The sequence below is a fragment of the Triticum urartu genome, chromosome 7A (genome assembly GCF_056163025.1).
Source record: "Triticum urartu cultivar PI428250 chromosome 7A, HENAU_Tu73, whole genome shotgun sequence".
Classification (NCBI taxonomy): domain Eukaryota; kingdom Viridiplantae; phylum Streptophyta; class Magnoliopsida; order Poales; family Poaceae; genus Triticum; species Triticum urartu.
The window spans coordinates 247,768,226-247,784,909 of record NC_141879.1 but is presented as its reverse complement, the minus strand read 5'-3'; the positions used below and the strand labels follow the sequence as shown (position 1 = coordinate 247,784,909).

The 16,684-nt window shown below is 46.7% G+C and overlaps 3 protein-coding genes across 3 annotated transcripts; all 3 read right to left on the bottom strand.

The window, feature by feature from the left end:
* Positions 1 to 549: 549 nt before the first annotated feature.
* Positions 550 to 1,782, bottom strand: LOC147959196 (uncharacterized). Its single transcript, XM_087532545.1, has 4 exons — positions 1,558 to 1,782; positions 1,107 to 1,465; positions 938 to 1,011; positions 550 to 854 (listed from the first exon to the last, which is right to left on the bottom strand). Exons 1-4 carry the CDS (start codon positions 1,780 to 1,782, stop codon positions 550 to 552), a joined length of 963 nt encoding a protein of 320 aa, XP_087388671.1.
* A 6,251-nt stretch (positions 1,783 to 8,033) lies between these two features.
* Positions 8,034 to 9,482, bottom strand: LOC125523028 (heavy metal-associated isoprenylated plant protein 28-like). Its single transcript, XM_048688066.2, has 3 exons — positions 9,295 to 9,482; positions 8,737 to 8,809; positions 8,034 to 8,492 (listed from the first exon to the last, which is right to left on the bottom strand). The coding sequence occupies exons 1-3, from the start codon at positions 9,298 to 9,300 to the stop codon at positions 8,305 to 8,307; spliced, it is 267 nt and encodes an 88-aa protein (XP_048544023.1). The 5' UTR covers positions 9,301 to 9,482; the 3' UTR covers positions 8,034 to 8,304.
* Positions 9,483 to 10,371: 889 nt separating this feature from the next.
* LOC125525454 (tubulin-tyrosine ligase) lies at positions 10,372 to 15,446 on the bottom strand. Its single transcript, XM_048690460.2, has 2 exons — positions 14,759 to 15,446; positions 10,372 to 11,003 (listed from the first exon to the last, which is right to left on the bottom strand). The coding sequence occupies exons 1-2, from the start codon at positions 15,190 to 15,192 to the stop codon at positions 10,676 to 10,678; spliced, it is 762 nt and encodes a 253-aa protein (XP_048546417.1). The 5' UTR covers positions 15,193 to 15,446; the 3' UTR covers positions 10,372 to 10,675.
* Positions 15,447 to 16,684: the final 1,238 nt, after the last annotated feature.

Genomic DNA, 16,684 nt, shown 5'->3' with positions numbered 1-16,684 from the left:
GATTATTTACTTCCGAGTGAATAAAACTTCAAGACTACTCAGACCCCAACCGACTGCCAGCAGTCGACTGCGGTCTAGGGGACTACACCCAGTGGGTGCACTTAGCGTGCTCCCACTGGTTCGGATCCCACTCGGTTGGTCCGCCCAGACCGAGTATAAAAAAAGGGGAGAGAAATAAGTGCTCAGACCCCAACCGACTGCCAGCAGTCGACTGCGGTCTCGGGGACTACACCCAGTGGGTGCACTTGCGTGCCCCCACTGGTTCGGATCCCACTCATCCGGTGCGCCCAAACCGAGTACAAAAAAAGAGGATGACAAAGCACCCAGTGGGTGTACAATCTCAAAGTGCAAGACAATGAAAGATTGCGTGAAGGAAAATATTCGGGTAGCATATCCTAAAAGAACAAGTTCAGTCGGAAGTTAACTTACCTGGACATTGGCTCGAAGAACCGCGCTGGCGTCGTAAGCAGCCTGACTGCTTTCATGCACCGCCTTCACCCGCTCCATCATTATGCCAGCCTGACGAATGGCCTCCATAGCGGCGTCCGACTAGCTTTCTAGAACATGATGAGTGTCAAAGAAGGGGACGGACGGTCTAGACACAGTGGCTTGGAGATCCGAGGCATGAAGTTGGATGGTTGAAACAAGCTCTGGAGCAGTCAACGATGCAGGACGCGCACTCGACACTGGGTCAACAAAGGTTACAGAAACCTCACTCGCATCTTCGAGCTGTTGAACTACCCGCTCCGCCGCCGGCTCCGACTGGGATGTCTTGCTATCTATTGCCTTCTTCTTCCTGGGCCTCGGCGGCACATCCTCATCATCATCCGGAAGCTCAATGACATTGGGAGGAGCTGCAAAGAAATCAGCCGACCCTAGATGAGTCACCAGAATTTAATCGACCATACAATCGAGAACAAGATCACGAGAATTGTACCCGGGTTGGAGGTGACCGCATCTTCCATGTCCTCGTCTTCATACTGGCGGGTGGAAGTCCCAGAGGTAGCAGCACTACAAATTTCAGAATTCAGTCGGTCATGTCTGACGAAATGAATCGACTCAAATCCAAATTCATACTAAAACAAGAAATCAAGTCCAACTAATACCCGGAAGCAATGGGGATGGCCACTTTGATCTTCGGCAAGGCTTTTGGTGGTTTGGACGACGTGGCTTTCGGTTGCTTCGACGCCTTTTCAGTCGGCGCTGGAGAAGACGTCTGAGGGTGCTTCGATGACTGCCCAGTTTGCGCTGTCGCTTTGCCGCGGGTGCTTGCTGGATCGTGAGAAAGTTTGGATCGTCTTTCCCTACGAGGAGGAGAGTCGACCTCTTCTTCATCACTCGGGTCGTCGCTATCCTTGTCCTCTTCATCGTCAGAGTGCCACTCGCCGCTTTCACCTCCACTCGCTTCTCCCTCTGGGTCCTGCTCCTGCTCCCCGTTAGGCATCGAGTACATCTCAGTCAGGGCCTGGAAGACAACAACCAAGATAGGAGTCAGTCGGATGACAGCAAACAGCTACTTGATAAATCAAGAAGACACTCGACCATTTGGAGTCATACCTTGTCGGTTTCGTACGAGTTGTTGAGTGGAGGAATCCTCCGGGATCCCTTGGGGTTGTCTTTGTTGCCAGTAATACCCTTCAGCCACCCTTCCAACGTAGCTTCGTCGACTTCTTCTGGATGGATCCGAGTGGTGTCGTCAGTGCCCGAATACATCCACATCGGATGGTCACGAGCTTGAAGTGGTTGGATGCGTCGCCTAAGGAAGACCTCCAACAGATCCATACCGGTTACCCCATCACGGACAAGCTGAACTACTCGCTCAACCAGCACTTTCACTTGCGCCTTCTCCTCTGGGGTCATTTTCAAAGCAGAGGGCTTCTCCACTCGGGCCATGGAAAAGGGGGGAAGTCCAGTCGACTGACCCGGAGTCGGCTGGTCCTTGCAGTAGAACCAGGTCGACTGCCACCCTCGGACCGACTCAGGAAGGATCATGGCTGGGAAAGTTCTTTTACCCCTCATATGGATTCCAAGGCCCCCGCACATCTGGACCACATGCGTCCTCTTGTCACTTGGGTTAGCCTTCTTGACTGACTGAGAACGGCACGTGAATATGTGTTTAAAGAGGCCCCAGTGTGGCCGACAGCCCAGGAAGTTCTCACACATGGACACGAAAGCAGCAAGATACACGATGGTGTTCGGGGTTAAGTGGTGGAGTTGCACCCCGAAGAAGTTCAAGAAACCTCGAAAGAAAGGGTGGGGAGGCAAGGAAAACCCGCGGTCGACGTGAGTAGCGAGGAGAACGCACTCACCCTCCTGTGGCTGCAACTCGGTCTCGTTCCTCGGGAGTCGCGCCCATTCGTGGGGGATCAGTCCCCCCTCGACCAGGTCGTCCATGTCATCCTGACGGATCGTCGAGTGAATCCAGTCGCCCTGGATCCAGCCTGGCGGCAAGCCGGACCTCGAAGAAGATCTGCCCCGGCCAGACTTCTTCCCCTTCGCCTTCGCCGACGCCTTCTTCGCGCGCTCCAATGCCACCGTATTCTCCTTCCCCATCATGGCGAGCAGAGCTCAAACGGGGCGGCGGCGCTGGGGCAGGAGCAGATGCAGCGGAGAAAACTGAGAGGAAAAGAGAAGAACGAAGACGCAATGTTCAAAGAAAACCCCGGCCCGACGCCTTATATGGGACTGCTTCCGAGTGGCTGACCTGTGAGTCCGGATGACCCAATCAAATCCCGCAACAGTCACGCGCAAGGTACGTGGTGAAAAAGGTGGTGCGGTGATCTAGGCGGCCTCACCTAATCCCTTCCGATTACTGCGGCCTCCTCCGTCCTGCGCGCTTCCCCAAATCTGAATCCCACGATATCCGCGCGCAGCAAGGCAATCTGTCAGACAGGATATCTTCTCCATATTAGTACTCAAGACATCACAGTAAAGTTCACTCGGGAGATTCAAGAATGGATCAAGGCGACTGAAAAGGAGTTGAGATCATCATGGTTGTTCGCTTGGTCACAATAAGTCACTCCCGGAGCACAAAAATTGAATCGGAGGAATTCTCAACTCCTTCTCCACTCAAGCCCGAACCATTCGGGGGCTAATGATGAAGCTATGTACCTAGGGTAGGGTCATAGGCCTGACCTAGATGCCCTCCCCAAGGACATCACCCTAAAGCCAGAAGCATTCAAAGGGTACCATCATCCACTCGACCAGAGACATTCCACTCGGAAGAATCAATGTCACTCGACCGTCATAGAAATCACTCGACAAACAGAAGATCTAAAGTCACTCTACACAGCAATGGTCAGGCGTTTACTCATAGACTTAACTATCATTTATAGCACTTTAATACAGACGTTACCTGTAACGCTCTTTCTTTATGTACATTGAACCCCACGTAACGGAGGGGAGCTGGGGTCCTGGCGCATTCTATATAAGCCACCCCCCTCTTCTGGGACAGGGGTTTGCATCTTTTGTACACTCACACACACAATCCGGTCGACCGCCTCCGGGTACCGAGACGTAGGGATGTTACTTCCTCCGCGAAGGTCCTGAACTCGTAAACTCGTGTGTACAACTACTCCATAGCTAGGATCTTGCCTCCTCATACCTACCCCCCATTCTACTGTCAGTCTTAGATCCACGACATCGGGTAGTCATCGGATCACCGGAAGGGGTTCCGGGAAGCCCCGGGAGGTTAATGGGCCATATGGGCCAAAAGGGGGGAGCACACCAGCCCACAAGGGGCTGGCACGCCCGTCCTCAGGCCGCATGCCTTGGGGGAGAAAAGGAAGGGGGAGTCGGCCTCCCCCTGCCTTCCTATCCTCCCCTTTCCTCCCTCCTTGTGCAAACAAGGAAAGGGGGCGCTAGTGGGTAGGAGCCCAAGGTGGTCGGCGGCCACCCTTGGGACGCCTCTTGGATGCATCCCCTCCCCCACCTATATATAAAGAACAAATGTTTCAATATATATATTTATCCTGCAGTGAGCTGAATTGCTTGTTTTTCGCTGAGGACACGTAAATTCATATTTTCACAATCACACCGTTAGATCATCTTATTATATTAGAGTGAGGCTCCCGTGTTTATTTCATATTTTTTACTTAGTTTCAAACCGTTAAATGTTTAGCAAGCCTTAACTAGTTCTATGGCAAGCTATGATAGACATAATTTTACCTATATATGGGGAAAATCCATCCTACCACCCAGTGATAGTTACCCCACATGTCTCATATACTACCATATGGTATTCTATATTCTACTTTATCATTACTAGCAAAAGAGCCCGTGCATTGCAACGGGTGGGAAAAAATACCACAATCCCCTAACCCAATAACCGTGACTCAGAACTCTAATAGGTTCACGTCCTTTATTTCAACAAATGGCATCCCATCTGTATTGCCACTTATCCTCCTTTCCACTCACGCTGACAGTGGCCTCAATGTTCAAACAACCACAACACGTTTGAATGTTGTCAATTCTAAGACGTCTCCCTCGGCATGATAAACATGCTTTCTTTGTGAGATTTTGACAAGGCATGCATGCATGATTATAGTAGTGTTTTTTTGTCTCCCATACCAGTTTTGCTGGGGTATTCATTTTCAATTCGGATCGAGACTGGTATGGAAAAGATGGATCATAATAGTCAACAAAAAAGATGGATCATGTGTTATTGATTAAGGTTGCACCCTAAATAGCATTTTTAAAATGGTTAACAGGTAAAACAACATCATATTCATATTCTACATATTCTTCTAATCAAATTTGATATATAACATGTTAAATTTAGAGTTGGAATTTAAAAGATATGGATATGGATATATTTTTAAAGCATTTGATATGTACTACGAGTTGATTAACCCAAATACCAGGGGGTTTCCCGCAAAAGCGAATTTTGACTTAGACCTGGCCTGTGGGTAGATTTCCAGAAATATCAAGGGGTTTTCTGGAAAAACAAAAAACTGATTTAAAAGTGCATTGTGGGTTGATTAACAGAAATGTGAAGGAGTTTTCTGCAAAATAGCATGATGGACTAAGAATACCTATTTCTTTTATTAGTAGGTATAGATAAGTATGTTCATATATTATATATAAGATAATCCAATGTGGGTAATATTAAAAAATTGTAAGTTGGCCCATGGTTTTTATTATATTTATGAAATATGTATATATGTACGTAAAATGGAGCATACTGAAAATACGATGCATACTACCAAAGAAGTACTATATATACTACCTAAACATTCTTATATACTATATACTACGCGTACATACTTTCCGATTTGGTAGATATTACATACAACATACAAATCTCAAGTGGTGGTAACTACCACTGGTGGTATATATATATATATATATATATATATATATATATATATATATATATATATATATGGGAGGGGAGCCACACAACCCACACCAATCTCTTATCCGTGTGTGGTGCCCCTCTCCATAGTTTCATCCTCCGTCCAGTTTTCTGTAGTGCTCGGCGAAGCCCTGCGGGAACAAGTTCACCATCACCGGCACCACGCTGTTGTGCTGCCGAAACTCATCTACTACTTCACCCATCTTGCTGGATCAAGAAGGCGAGGACGTCATCGAGCTGAACGTGTGCTGAACACGGAGGTGCCATACGTTCGGTACTTGTTTGGTTGGATCGCGAAGGTGTTCGACTACATCAACGCGTTGATAAACGCTTCCGCTTAACGGTCTATGAGGGTACGTAGACACACTCTCCCCTCTCGTAGCTATGCATCTCCATGGATAGATCTTGCGTGTGCATAGAATTATTTTGTTTTCCATGCAACGTTACCCAACAGAGGCGAACCCCAATATGGTTGCATGACCGTTGTATTTAAGGAGGCTGGAACACAAACCGTGCCCGAGACGATAACCACACGATCAGTGGGCCGACCCGGTAGGCTATGTTCGGCCTAATCATGCAAAAATGACACAGCGGCATCACCAACGCAAGGAAGGAGAGGACTTCCCAGCAGGGAGTTCAAGAGGCCGGAGGCACGAGAAGAAGAGCCCGACGGAGATCTCTGAGCCCAGATGCTCGCAACCTCCGCCATGCTTGGGGGCTACTGACAGGGTCCTAGACCCAGGGTGCCTAACATAAAGGAGCACGACCTCGACTTCGACCAGGGCCCACCAGGCCCAGAGAGCATCCATGAACCCTAAGAAGGGGAGGGCAAGCTAAGGTATGCCCCAAGACAAGCGGCGATGGCCAGATCGATCTGGTATCTTCTCCATATAAACCCTAGACCTCTCATGTCTATATAAAGGGAGGTCTAAGTCCCTCATTAGGGATCCAATCTAGAAAAAACTCTTGGTAGACATATCATACACCATTGTAATCCTATCCACGAGGTATCCCCTCACAATGAATACCAAAACAAAGCAGGATGTAGGGTGTTACTCTTCGGAGGCCTGAACCTGGGTAAACTATGTGTGCAGACTCTGTTTCGGTACTTCCAGTCTCGTCATGAACCCTGCCGAAGGATCTGATGGGAAATCGCTCCGTCAAAGACCCTCGCCATTGTAAACGAGCTGGGCTCTTCAAAGCATATCAGAGGTGTTTCTTTACCCTCCCGACAGTCAGGTCGTACCCCCAAATAGGGGTAAGCACTCCACAGCTCTCCCTCGCTGACTGAGGACTATGTACCTTCGGTTTACAACTTTGCACTTAAAGACCTTTTGCGGTCGCCGCGCATCTATTTTTGTTATGAATTTTTCTTTCATTATGCCTCTTAGCCAAGGACAATATTTTCCCAAAACTCATTGGTTTTTGACCGGGGGCTCGTATTTACAAGCCTGCCCAAATACTCATTCCAATACTCATGTAAAAGTATTCGACGTCTCGGATATTGCATTATATGCATCGATTTTGAATCATGTCTTTGGTCAATAGTTGGGTTGTCCGGCTCCTATGCTTACCCCTTACGTTTCCTTATTGTTCGGCTAAGGGTGTAAAGGGAGAACCATTGCGGCTGCGCTTCCAGCTCAAATGGTTAAAGTGCCTTAGTGAAGAAAACCAAAAACTGATTGTCATGATAGGCGCAAACTGGTCAGCGATCCGATGACTGTGTCAAAATACAAATCGATAGAAGTTATCGGTGTCAAACGATGGGCTCTTATCAAATGAGATGAAGTGATTAATGGTTTAACCTCGGCACGGCCAACCACTTCAACATCCGGGGGCTAGTTACTCGTCCCCATAGTTAAGCTCCTATGACTAAGTGAAAGTTGTAAAGCCGAAATAGTTCGATTGTCTAGTTTCTACTAACATATACTGCCTCTAGGCACCGAGACGTCGGCTAAGAGTTCAAATGTTGTAGAAACACCCCTTGTATTATATACAATGGAAAGGAAGCCTACGGCTGGCCACTTTTAGTATTTAAACGGTCGCACGTGAGTCAAAATAAACAAAACAGACGATAAAGCCAAACATTTCAAAATAAGCTTATCGTTGTACACAATTCAAACTTCGGCATTCCGAAGTACCATTTAGGAAAAATCTCCCTCCACCTCCTCGCTCATGCCTCAATCCGCGATGCCAGCAAGGACATCGCAGCCCATCTCACCTTCACCGCACGACACCCCGATATTGGGTCCGGTGGAGCTCTTCTCCGCTGCCCGCCCACCATAGGAACGACGCAGCCGCCGGCGCAGCCTTGTCGCAGTGGCGGTTTGCATGGGGGTGGGCACCGGGTGAGAGGAGAGAAATGGATAAACGAGATGGAAGTGTTCGCGATCGGCCCTTGCTTTTCCAAACGAAAGAAATCCATGACATGGCTAGTCTCACCTGCACTAAGATTCGTGTTTGGATCCAATGGTCCAGGGTACATTCGATCCCAATCACTAAAAATCCGACGTCAGGTTTTTAGTGATTTCATAAAAAAATTAGGTAACCGCACAAAAAATACATTTGAGTAACGGATTTGGATAATCTCTTTTCTACTTTTCTTTCCTGTGATTGGTTGTGTGGATCAAGCAACCACACCGATCTCTCAACATGGTAACACAGGAATCTTGCATCATGCATCTTTGCCACCAAACTTAATCCCATGCCTTGAGGACATCTTTTTTATGACATCTTACACATATGCCTGGTTGACCACCCCCAAAGTAGAAAAAAAATGTGACATATATATACACGTGAGAGGAAGAAGAAACCATCCGAAGCATATAATAAAGCAAAAACAGAAAGAAGAAACACCAAGCAAGCTCCCAGATTCGATCCAGTTTATACATGGTCGTTCAACGTCGCCGACATCATCATGCAACTAGCATGCATCTCATCGGATGAGATCAGAAGAAGCCGTAGTTGTTGAAGGCGAAGCTCCCGGCGGCGTAAGCGCTGAGCAGCTCGTTCCGCGGCGACCAGAGCTCCACCCTGAGCCCCACCCTCCTGAGCGCCTTGAGGATCTTGTTCCGGTTCGCATACCCGGTCACCACCACCTTCTGGATGCTCCCCTCCACCTCCACCCTCTCCACCCCTGCACGCATACACCAATCCATCAACCATTTGTGAGATAGAGGAAGAGTTTTATTGCTTCTCTGGTCATTGCACACACAACCAAGCCGATCATTCAACCATAGCTAGCTACAGTGAGAAAGGCATCCATCCATGGCTAGCTTTGTTAAAAGGAGAAAGGATCGACGCATCATCAGGTTGTTCAGATCTCTCCATGGATGGGTGATGGGTGCAATGAAATGACTTTAGTTTACGAGAGTTTTTACCTTTCACTTTGGACAGGCATTTCCGTACCCTCTTCTCATGCAGCGCCACCATCTCCACTTTCAGCTCGGTGCTCTGCGTGCATGGGGGAAATCAGGGAATGAGCGCAGGTTACGCATGCATGCACATGCACTCGATCATCATGAGAAAAAGTACATGAAAAATATACATTGGGCAATGTTTTTTTTCACTAATAGTTCTCTTAGTTTCCTTTTGCATGAATATGTTGTTAGACAGGTAGAAGTAGTAATTAACCTGCCCACCTATTCTATGATGTTTTTCAGGGCTGTGTAGAGTGATATGAGCCATATTAAACTTGCAATCAACATGCATTATTGCTATAGATATATTGTTGCCAAATGCCCAAATGCAATGTTTAAAAGGGTACATATAGCACATTCATCTTGAAAAACGCATGTTCATCATCACGGCATCATTTCATAGAGAGAAAGTAGAAACTAATGGAATCTCCCTGAATTACAACCTCTAAATGAACAACAACCAAAAGAGGCACATTTAGATTGCGATCAGAGTGCGATTAATTAAGTAACAAGCCATACCTCCATGGATGAACCGACGATCGATCTTGCGTACACCACTTTTGAGACGATGGGAAGAAGAGGAAGAAGAAGGGACCAAGATGAGGCCGACGGTGCAGGGCTCTTATAGCAGAAGCAGCAGGTGAACAAGTTTGGCAAAAGCAAAAAGAGCCACCGGCAGGATGTGATGAAGGGAAAAGGTTAAAGAGCAGTGCCCAAGAGATTCCCTGGTGTTTTGAAGCTATTAGCTACAAGACCTAGCTAAGCTGCTTTACTAAAGGGGGCTTAGGTCTACATGGAGAAGAGCGCGACCGGTGGTCGATCGTACCGATCGAGGCCTAGCTAGGTGTCTCACTAACTGCTGCTAGACAGTTTAGTAATCTCCAAGCTCAGCTCTCAATGTTGATTTCAGCCTTGATCAGTTGCATCTAGGTGGTGCAAAAATATGTGCATGTCACTTTCGGCGTTTCATATCACCATGTGCTACCTACAGTCACATACACAGATCGATCTGGTTCTGGTTCAAGAAAGAGCTATTGGTCGTAGGGGATCTCGGCCTGGTGATGACATGGACGCCATTGACGAGTCCAAGCTGCTAAGCTTGCTTTTGAGGTGTCCCCTGGCTAGCTGGACCTGGAATACAGTTTGGAATGTCTGGAGATCTGCAGGACGGACCAAATGGTTACAAAAAGAGCAAAAGCGCAAAAGGTAAAAGAAGCCATGGGATGGAAAATTAAAGAGGAGCCGTGTGAGATCGACAGCAAATGGACCACGGTGCAAGTTTGGTATTTCTTGCCTTGGCTTCGCCGGCATGATAAGCTAGCAGAGATCATGGGCTCTGAAATCATCACTTCATCTTCATTTTGTTCTACATGCTGAACGGTAGTCAATTGTTTGCTTTCAATTGATTCCAATCTAACAATGCAAAGCCACTTCAGAGAAAAGGCTAATGATGCAATCCAGCAAAAAGCTGCCTCATCAGCAGAGTAATTACACCTGTTAACAAACTGTTGAACCATTGAACCGATGCATGGGGCCTCAAAATGATCAGAGATAAACACAGAAGAATTAGATAGATAGCATATAACTGTAAATGTCTAAATGGTAACCACTAGGTTTTTTCTTATTTTCTTCCTGATCACAAATCCAGCTACAGACATTTCTATAAACCTTATTGTGCTGAAAAAACTTATTGCCTTATGATGCAGGCATACAGCAGACCACACAAAACATGGAAAAAAACGAATCAATAGGCACAACACAACAGCCACCACCATATATCATCCGCCGGTCTCAAGCCTCGCTAACAAGCCACTAGCTGGCTAATTCTCCTCATCTACTTTTCAGAACGGATTTCTAAATCTCCATCGATCATAACGGAAATCCTCGAGACCAATCTCGCCTAGACCCACATGTTTCTGCAGGATCTGGGGGAGAGGTCCTTGAGCCGGACGACATCCTTATGGCCTGGGCAGCCCTTGCAGGTCTCCTCGTCGAAGTTGCCACCATGGATCTTGCTATGCCGAAGGTAGCCGAACTCGCTGCAAACACTGCCAGGGATGACGTGGTACCCGACGTCTTCGATGGGGGTGTGCTCACTACAGACGGCGGCGAAGGTGGCTTCGTCAAGGGTGCCGTCCCGGTAGACGATGATACCATCCTGGTCATTCCTCATAGCCCGAAAGACCTTGTCGAACACCCTGTCCTGCTTTGTCGTCACCGGCATGCATCTGAGGGGACGATAAATGAAATAATCAGACTTAGTCTTCTATTCAGGTTAGCTTCCATGAAAGGAACACATGGGGAAAAGGAAACACTGATCACCATAGATCAACTCAGGTGATTCATCACATATATCCAACGTTTGTGCCATGTCATCAGATTTGAAAGGAAAATAACAGGAAAGTGTGTCATGCTAATTCAAAATCATGTTGATCTAGATATTTATAGTCTTCTTTACAGGAAGGTGATAATTTACAACTGGGATGTACCCAGGCCTGGATGTACCACTATGACATGGCGGGCTGGTGGTAGCTGCGAGTTGCACTCGAGCTCACCTGCTTCTGCCTCGAAATAATATTTTTGTGAACTTAAGAAAAAAACCAACAATACAAGTGCACATGCAGGAATACTAAGTGCACAAAAACATTTATTATAGCAAAAAAAATTGTTCATCTGCGTTCTGTACTTAAATATAGAGTTGGTATATTAGCTCTGTATCCTTGTGTGTTTGTGCATATATAAATCACATATACTCCACTAGTATAAAAAACGTTCTTATATTATGGGACGGAAGGAGTACATATCTTCTAAAATTTGCAAAAAAAAACTTGAAAGCTTTTCAATATTTTCATAATTTTGGCATTTGCAAACAATCAATTTCCTTTTTTGTTTGAGAAGGTGGGGGGGGGGGGGGGGGGGAGTTTGGGTGCACAAAACCTATACATGTATAAGTGACACCATCAATCATCCAACCTCTATTGGTGGCTGTGGAATGAGATGGCTTTCTCGACATGAAAAGTTAGAAGATCATACATAAAAGGATAATAAGAAAGGAGGTAAGAGCACGGTTTTTTTTATTCTGATTTTTTTTCCGGGAGGGACCGGAAAATCCGGTTCTCAAAAATTTCCGGAAATTTCGGATTTTTTTCAATCCAAAAACATTTAACATCAAAATATATAATTTTTAACCAATTGAGAACATGAAGTACTTTCTGGTGAATTGGTCCGCTCGCTTACTTACCTACCGAAGGTCGTGCGTTCGATCACTTCCTAACGCACCGCAACCGATTTTTTTTAGGAAGCTTGAATAAGGCAAAAAAAGTTCAAATTGCAAACAAGGGTAATCGAACCTGAGACGTAAGAATGATAGGTAGCGCTGCCTACCATTTCGACAAGTGCTTGCTTATGACTATCTTGGTATACGTAGCCATTTGACATTACTTAGTCTTTTAAATTAAAAAAATTAAAACTTTTTGGACGGTATCGGTTTTTTTCGGAGGTCGCCTAGGTTTCTGGTTTACAGCCAGTTTCCGTTTTTGCAGAACGGAATAAAAACACTGGTAAGAGACAAAAATGGGCAACTGTTGATCTAGGAATACTTTGCATTTATATTCTATTTCAAATGGAGCATGTCTCGATTTCGACAAAAGCTGAATATCATATATGTTCAGATATGGGTAGAATTAAAAAGGTACCCAACATAACTGAAAAACAATGGCGCTCCGTAGGCTTTATATTTAGTTGGTATGAGATAATTTCGTTTCCAGTATCTAGTAATAGAGTCCTTGTCAGTTTGAAAACAAAATGATACCTAGTATATTAATTTCATATTCTTAAGAATCTTCTAATTTGCACCATAGTAGGCACCAACATGGCCGACAATAAGTCTCATAACCTGGAATGATCAAATACGACCCAAAACTAACGTACAAAGCATAAAAACAAGAACTTCAAAGAAATTTACTCATATTGTCTTGTCTAATCATCAGTCATTGTGCAAATAAATATGATGCCTAAATATTTGCCCATTGTCTTGAAATACTTAAGTAGTTTCCTTTTTGCTACTAGTGTCTTGAATCAGCAGAATTATTTAACAAGACGTGTGTCCCTTGAGTTGAGCATTATAGGGTTAAAATCTTGATGAAAACTCAATTAACTCATGTGCACGGACAAAGACAAGGACCATATGGACTCAATACTGAAATAAATTCAGTGAGGTGATTGTTGGAGCAGTAGTTGATCCTCCTGCTTTCATACATTGATCAAATTGGTACGATATTTATTCCCAATTTTTTCATTAAATTTATCTATTTGTTCAAATATAATCAACTTACTGACATTATACCAAATATGTTAATACAACCAACTTACTTAATTTGTAGTATTATATATGTAATTGTTTCCTTTATCGACATTTCATCGAGATCATTTCCCCACATATTGTCCGACAAAGGTTTAAATTGTGATATGTTCAATAAGCCATGACGAGTTTCGGTAGAACTGGGTGTCAGACCAGTTGGCTAGTGGTGTGCGGCCGGCTCCCACATTTGAGCCTTGTGCTCCGCAGGGCATGTGTCTGGTTGTTTCTTCTTAATAAAATGTTGTATGGGCTAGTCCCTGTTGGTCCTTTTTTCTATGGTTAGTTTCCATAAATTTGAAGAGCATGTGTGTTAGTTTAATACATGACATTTCCAAAAAGAGTACAATGATACTCAAAATAATGAAATACGATAGGTGCCACTTAGGAGCTAGTTTTTTTTAATATATAGAATTGTTTTTTTTTGTTTTAGAGACTTTTTGGATTCTGCCCGCGTCAGCTGTACCAAAATGGGGTGCGCTAATATTTTGGCAAGGGAATCAGAGGCTTCCGTCTCGCTAGTGAGCGGGCGTGAAATCAGAACTGCCCCTTAGTTCCCACAAATCAGAACTACCATCCAAACAGCCCCTTAGTTCCCACAAATTTTGTCTCTTTGATACTTTATCCATTGAGATATCAAAGTTGGCCTACCAATTTAGTTGTTGGATCATATAGTATGCTTTTTATTTGGAGCAAGGGCAATCAGATGGCATTAAGAATGTGATATAGTTAAGTGTCATGTCCAAGCTAAGACATGGTATTGGCGTATTGCCATCAGGCAGTTGGCCACAATGTGCCAATGTGGCGACCCTCAACGTCATCTTGGGCGGCCTGAACTGGATCAACAGTAACCACGTCGTGCGAGCTCGAAAAACACAGCCGCTGTCTTCGCCTGCCCTCATAGGGACTCTTCTAGAAACCCCCTATCGGCAACCGACAGAGGTAACGGTAGACTTTGCAGGGCCTATAGCTTTGGCACGGTGTTGGGAACTCAAGCGTATAGGTCACTAATGGATGAGAAGGTCAGAGCACTGCAATCCACGGGACGCTGTGTCGTTAGTGATGCCAAGCAGTTTGGCAGGGCTCTAAGACCCTGCTCTGTTTGCAACCGGAAGATCACGTAAGGGATTTGTCAACCTCTAGATGAAAGCCCAAGCGATTAATCTGGAATAAATACAGCCAGCGTATACGGTAGTGTTTGACCGTGCAAGACAGTTACTCTGCATCCTTTGCTTACGGAATAAGCTTAGCCTCACCGGTAACTCCCCCGGAACAAGGGTGTGCGTTTCAGCAAGATGAGGCCCAGCCCCAGAGCGGTGTGCGCCTTTTGAAGTTTTTCAGAAGACCCAGACGACGGTGTCCGTAATCATTTTCAGAGAGTGAGGATGGCCTGGCACTGGCAGCGAGTGGGTCAATGGAACCGAACAAACACTGGGGTAGGGCGGCGCAGGAGCAGGGGCAGAGGACTGAGCTCGTAGCTGGGCACGCCGCTGACAAATTTTCATGGGTTTATTGGCCAAGCATAATGCCCGTACATATTTTGCAAGCCCTCCCTGTTCGGGTTTCCTATTCTGGTGCGAATATTATAAGCGGAAAAGAAAAAGGGGGCAAGGGATACTCACGAACCTGACGTGGAAGAGGTTGGGCACACGGGCGGCGCCGAGGTAGACCTCGACGGCCCCGAGGAAGGCCTGGTACGTGCGGATGTGCAGCGCGTCCACGCGCGGGTACGGCAGCCGCGGCCGCGGGCCCAGCCACCCCACCACCGCATTACCGCCGCCGCCGCCGCCGCCGCAGCCCAGGAAGGCGTACTCCCGCCAGCGCACCTGCTGCTGATCCTGGGGCGGCTCCGGCGGGGGCGGCAGAGGCAGCGCGACGAAGCCGGCCGCGGCGAGGATGGGCTCCAGGTCGTCGTGGGTCGTTATGGGGCGGAACGTGGCCGTGTGCCACAGGGACAGCTTCTTGGCCGCCTCCTGCACCGTCAGCCTTATGTCCCTGCTCCTGCCGCCCCCGCCCCCGCCGGCAGCCCCCGCGCCTGCACCACCGGCCGACGACGCCATGGACGGACCGACGGAGGAGGAGGAGGGGTTTATCGAGGGGACAAGGGGGGGACGGCTCTTGGCGTTGTTTATGCGGGAGAGACAGACAGAGAGAGATTGTTGGTGCGTTGTTTGAATCAAAAGACGGGGAGATTTCCGGAGAGGAAAGAAAGAAAGAAAGAAAGAAAATAAAGGGAAGGAAGGAAGGAGGGAGGGAGCAGGAGGAGGTGGACGAGACGAGAGGGGTCTGAGGCCGCCCGCGTTGGGATTCTCTCTCGCCCGCTCGGCGTCGCCAATATATTTCTCCGGCCGTGATAAACGCTCCACGCACCTGCGCTCGTTCGGTGCGATGCGGGCCGTTTCGAAACCCCTGCCAATGACGCGTGGGCCCCGCGAGGGCTTTTGCTTGCGTGCCGGGGCCACATCCGCGCGTGTTTTGTGAAGGCTCGTGAACTGCTTCCTCTTCGGTAGAAGAGGAATGTAGAGTAGTCAAAATGGAAACGGAAAAATGTTAATGCTGCCCAGAAATAGAAGTACAGCCCGAGTCCAGTGGATGGTGCTCCACATGCTCGTCCGTCTGCCTGTCATGTATCTGTGTTTTTTTTGTTCTTTTTAGATACTAACTGCTGCCAGGGAGTAGACGAGAAATGGCAAATTTTTCGGCTGGGTAGAAACGGATGTCCAGTAAGGATGCACTGTCTTCATGAGTGCTTGCCTATACGGGACGCCATACACCCTGTGTGATTATCTGGAGCTAGCAACACTCATAAATGGATATGTTTTCATTCTCGGTTCATGTCGGTGACGTTCTCGCCGACCGCTCGGTTGTCGTTTTTATCTTTTGGCTTGCTTGTATGTGAAGTTTTTCCACAGCTTTGTATCGATTCGGCCATTTGGACTTTATATATAAAGCAGGAAATGCATATTTCGAGACACACAAGTGTGTTGGTGCTTATACAAAAGAAAGTCATTAAGGGGCGCCAACATCTCACACTCAAAAATGACAAAGGGCCCATTTAAGCCACGCGCCATCAAAGAGTGCTCCCTCAATAACCATTCTCGGAGAACGTTTAAGAATTGTCATGATATAACAAATAGATTTGCCGTGCTGTAACAGTGAGATTTGCCATGCTAAGAAGAAATAATTGCCATATGTTGTACTAGAAAGAATTGTCATACGGTTCAGAAATTTGTCATGCTGCAACAAATAAAATTGCCACGTGTTTCAGAGATTTGATATGTTGTAGAAGAGATAATTGTCGGGCTAAGGGAAGGAGAAATTGCCCACATGTTCAAGAATTGCCACACTACAACATGGCAAATTGACATGCTACATAGAGAAGTTGTCATACATGCTTCCATGGAGCGGCATGCTTCGTGATAGAGGAGTGTCATATACTACACAAGGGGTCGTTCGCTCGGGAGGGTGTATGGGAGTGTGTGTTTGTGTCATTCGCTCCAGAGGATGCATGGAACAGCGATTGCCATGTCGTCATCGCTTTGAGATTTACGC

Bases quoted from the DNA above. Each gene is read 5' to 3' on its own strand.
- LOC147959196 (XM_087532545.1), bottom strand. From the start codon at position 1,782: ATGGATCTGTTGGAGGTCTTCCTTAGGCGACGCATCCAACCACTTCAA. The intron at 1,012-1,106 runs GTATTAGTTGGA...TGAAATTTGTAG, and splicing joins GCCATCCCCATTGCTTCCGG to TGCTGCTACCTCTGGGACTT. The intron at 855-937 runs GTACAATTCTCG...ATTTCTTTGCAG, and splicing joins TGCGGTCACCTCCAACCCGG to CTCCTCCCAATGTCATTGAG.
- LOC125523028 (XM_048688066.2), bottom strand. The intron at 8,493-8,736 runs GTAAAAACTCTC...GTATGCGTGCAG, and splicing joins ATGCCTGTCCAAAGTGAAAG to GGGTGGAGAGGGTGGAGGTG.
- LOC125525454 (XM_048690460.2), bottom strand. From the start codon at position 15,192: ATGGCGTCGTCGGCCGGTGGTGCAGGCGCGGGGGCTGCCGGCGGGGGC. The intron at 11,004-14,758 runs GTTCGTGAGTAT...TCGTCCCCTCAG, and splicing joins CCCAACCTCTTCCACGTCAG to ATGCATGCCGGTGACGACAA.